Source organism: Aureococcus anophagefferens (genome assembly GCF_000186865.1).
Source record: "Aureococcus anophagefferens unplaced genomic scaffold AURANscaffold_6, whole genome shotgun sequence".
NCBI lineage: Eukaryota > Pelagophyceae > Pelagomonadales > Pelagomonadaceae > Aureococcus > Aureococcus anophagefferens.
In genome coordinates, this window is record NW_008705566.1 from 1,269,666 (window position 1) to 1,271,664 (window position 1,999).

The window sequence follows — 1,999 nt, forward strand, 5'->3', positions numbered from 1 at the left end:
CGCCGCCGCCGCCGCCCGCGGAGGACGCGGACGCGATCTGGGAGCGGCGGTTCTGGGACCTCGCGGAGTACAAGATGCGCCGGGGCCACTGCTACGTGCCCGCGGCCTGGGCGTCGCCCCGGGACCCGCCGAGCCTCGGCGACTGGGCCGTGGAGCAGCGGCTGCTGCGGGAGACGGGGCGGCTCCTCGAGCGGCGCGCCGCGCGCCTCGAGACCGTCGGCTTCAACGTCGACGACCGCGACTGGCGGAAGCGCATCTTGCCGCCCGACGACGAGGCCGAGGCGCCCGAGGACGCGCCGAAGAAGCCGCGCAAGGCGAAGAGCGCGAAGAAGAAGGAGGAGAAGCCGCGGCGCTCCAAGGGCGAGAAGTCGCCGAAGCGGCGCGCGTCGAAGAAGGACCGGAAGAAGGCCGGCGACGCGCCGCCGGCCGCGCCGCCGCCGCCGCCGCCGGCCGCGCCGCCGGCCGCGGCGGCCCGGAGCGTGTCGTCGCCGAGCCTCTTCTGCGCGCCCGAGGAGCTCCCGCCGCCCGGCGACGACGGCGCGTGCTCGTCCTGCGCGCGCGGCGCCGCGCCGCAGGCCTCCTGGTGGTCGTCGGAGCGGTCCCGGGACGCGCCGCGCCGCGAGCAGCCGCGCACGGAGGCGTCGACCTTCGAGGTGTCGCTCTTCGGCTACGTCCTCATGAAGCTCGACCGCGTCGCGAGCTACGGCGACGAGCCGGCGGGGTCGTAACATTCCCCCACGGGCTCGGAGATGTGCATCGAGTAGTAGATATTGTCGTGCCTGAAAAACCGCGCGCGCAACGTCCAGGGACTGCTGCCCCGGATAGAGCCGTCGTTCTCGGGTCGGCCGCCATGTCCGCGACGGGGCCGAAGCCGCCGCCGCCGCCGCGGAGCAAGAAGTCGCGCAAGCCCGCGCCGCGGCCGCCGAGCGACCGGAGCAACCAGCTCGACCCGCTCGGCGACCCCTACGGCGCCGCGCCGAGCATGGCGTCGAACCCCTACGGCTTCGACAGCTACGCGCCGCCCAAGGCGAAGCCGCCCGGCGGCGCCTACGCGCCGCCGCAAAAGCCCAGCGGCGACCCCTACGGCGGCGCCGGCGGCGCCTACGGCGGCGACAGCCACCGGTCGGGCGCGCCGTCGACGTACGACGCGCCGAGCTACGGCCTGCCGTCGCCGACGCGGAGCGACCTCGGGCCCGAGGAGCCCGTCGCGCCGCCGCCGGAGCCGAAGAAGAGCCTGCTCGAGATGGAGCCGGAGACGGTCATCGGCGAGACGCTGAGCATCGAGGGCAAGCTCCGCTTCGAGCGGCTGCTCCGGCTCGACGGCAAGTTCGAGGGCGAGCTCATCTCCGAGGGCGACCTCATCGTCGGGCCCCAGGGCGAGCTCGTCGGCGACGTCAAGACCATGAGCGACATCGTCGTCTTCGGCAAGGTCATCGGCAACATCGCCGTGGACCGCGTCGAGCTCTGCGGCTCCGCGTCGATCTACGGCGACATCACGTGCAAGGTGCTGCTCATGGACCCGACGGTGGTCCTCGTCGGCAACCTGAACATCAACCCCTTCGCGCCGAACAAGATGGCGCCCGACGGGTCCGAGGTCGGCGGGCCCAAGCCGGAGAAGGCGCCCGAGGAGCCCGCGGCCGCGGCCGACGTCGAGGGCGCCATGTTCGACGACGCGCCCGCGGCGGAGCCGGAGGAGGACGCGCCCGCCGCCGACGCCGCCGAGCCGCCGGCGGCGGCGCCGGCCGTCGACCCCTACCTCGAGCCGTCGCCCGCGAAGCCCGCGGAGCCGCCGGCGGAGCCGCCGGCGGAGCCGCCGGCGGAGCCCGCGCCCGAGGAGCCGCCGGCGCCCGAGCCCGCGGGCGACGAGCCGGCCAAGGCCGACGAGCCGCCGGCGGCGGAGGAGCCGCCGTCGGCGGCCGACGACGCCAAGGAGGACCCGGCCGTCGAGAAGCCCGCGGACGCGCCCGCTGAGCCGCCGCCGGCCGACGACGCCGGCGGC

The 1,999-nt window shown here is 76.0% G+C and overlaps 1 protein-coding gene across 1 annotated transcript in view; it reads left to right on the forward strand.

Moving 5' to 3' along the window:
- Positions 1-74: 74 nt before the first annotated feature.
- Positions 75-1,999, forward strand: part of AURANDRAFT_63107 (hypothetical protein) — a gene marked incomplete at both ends in the record, with an annotated part of 2,642 nt that continues 717 nt past the window's right edge. Inside the window, 2 exons of the mRNA XM_009037301.1 lie at positions 75-724; positions 826-1,942. Coding sequence (XP_009035549.1) covers positions 75-724; positions 826-1,942 — 1,767 coding nt within the window. The remainder of the gene's footprint in view (positions 725-825; positions 1,943-1,999) is intronic.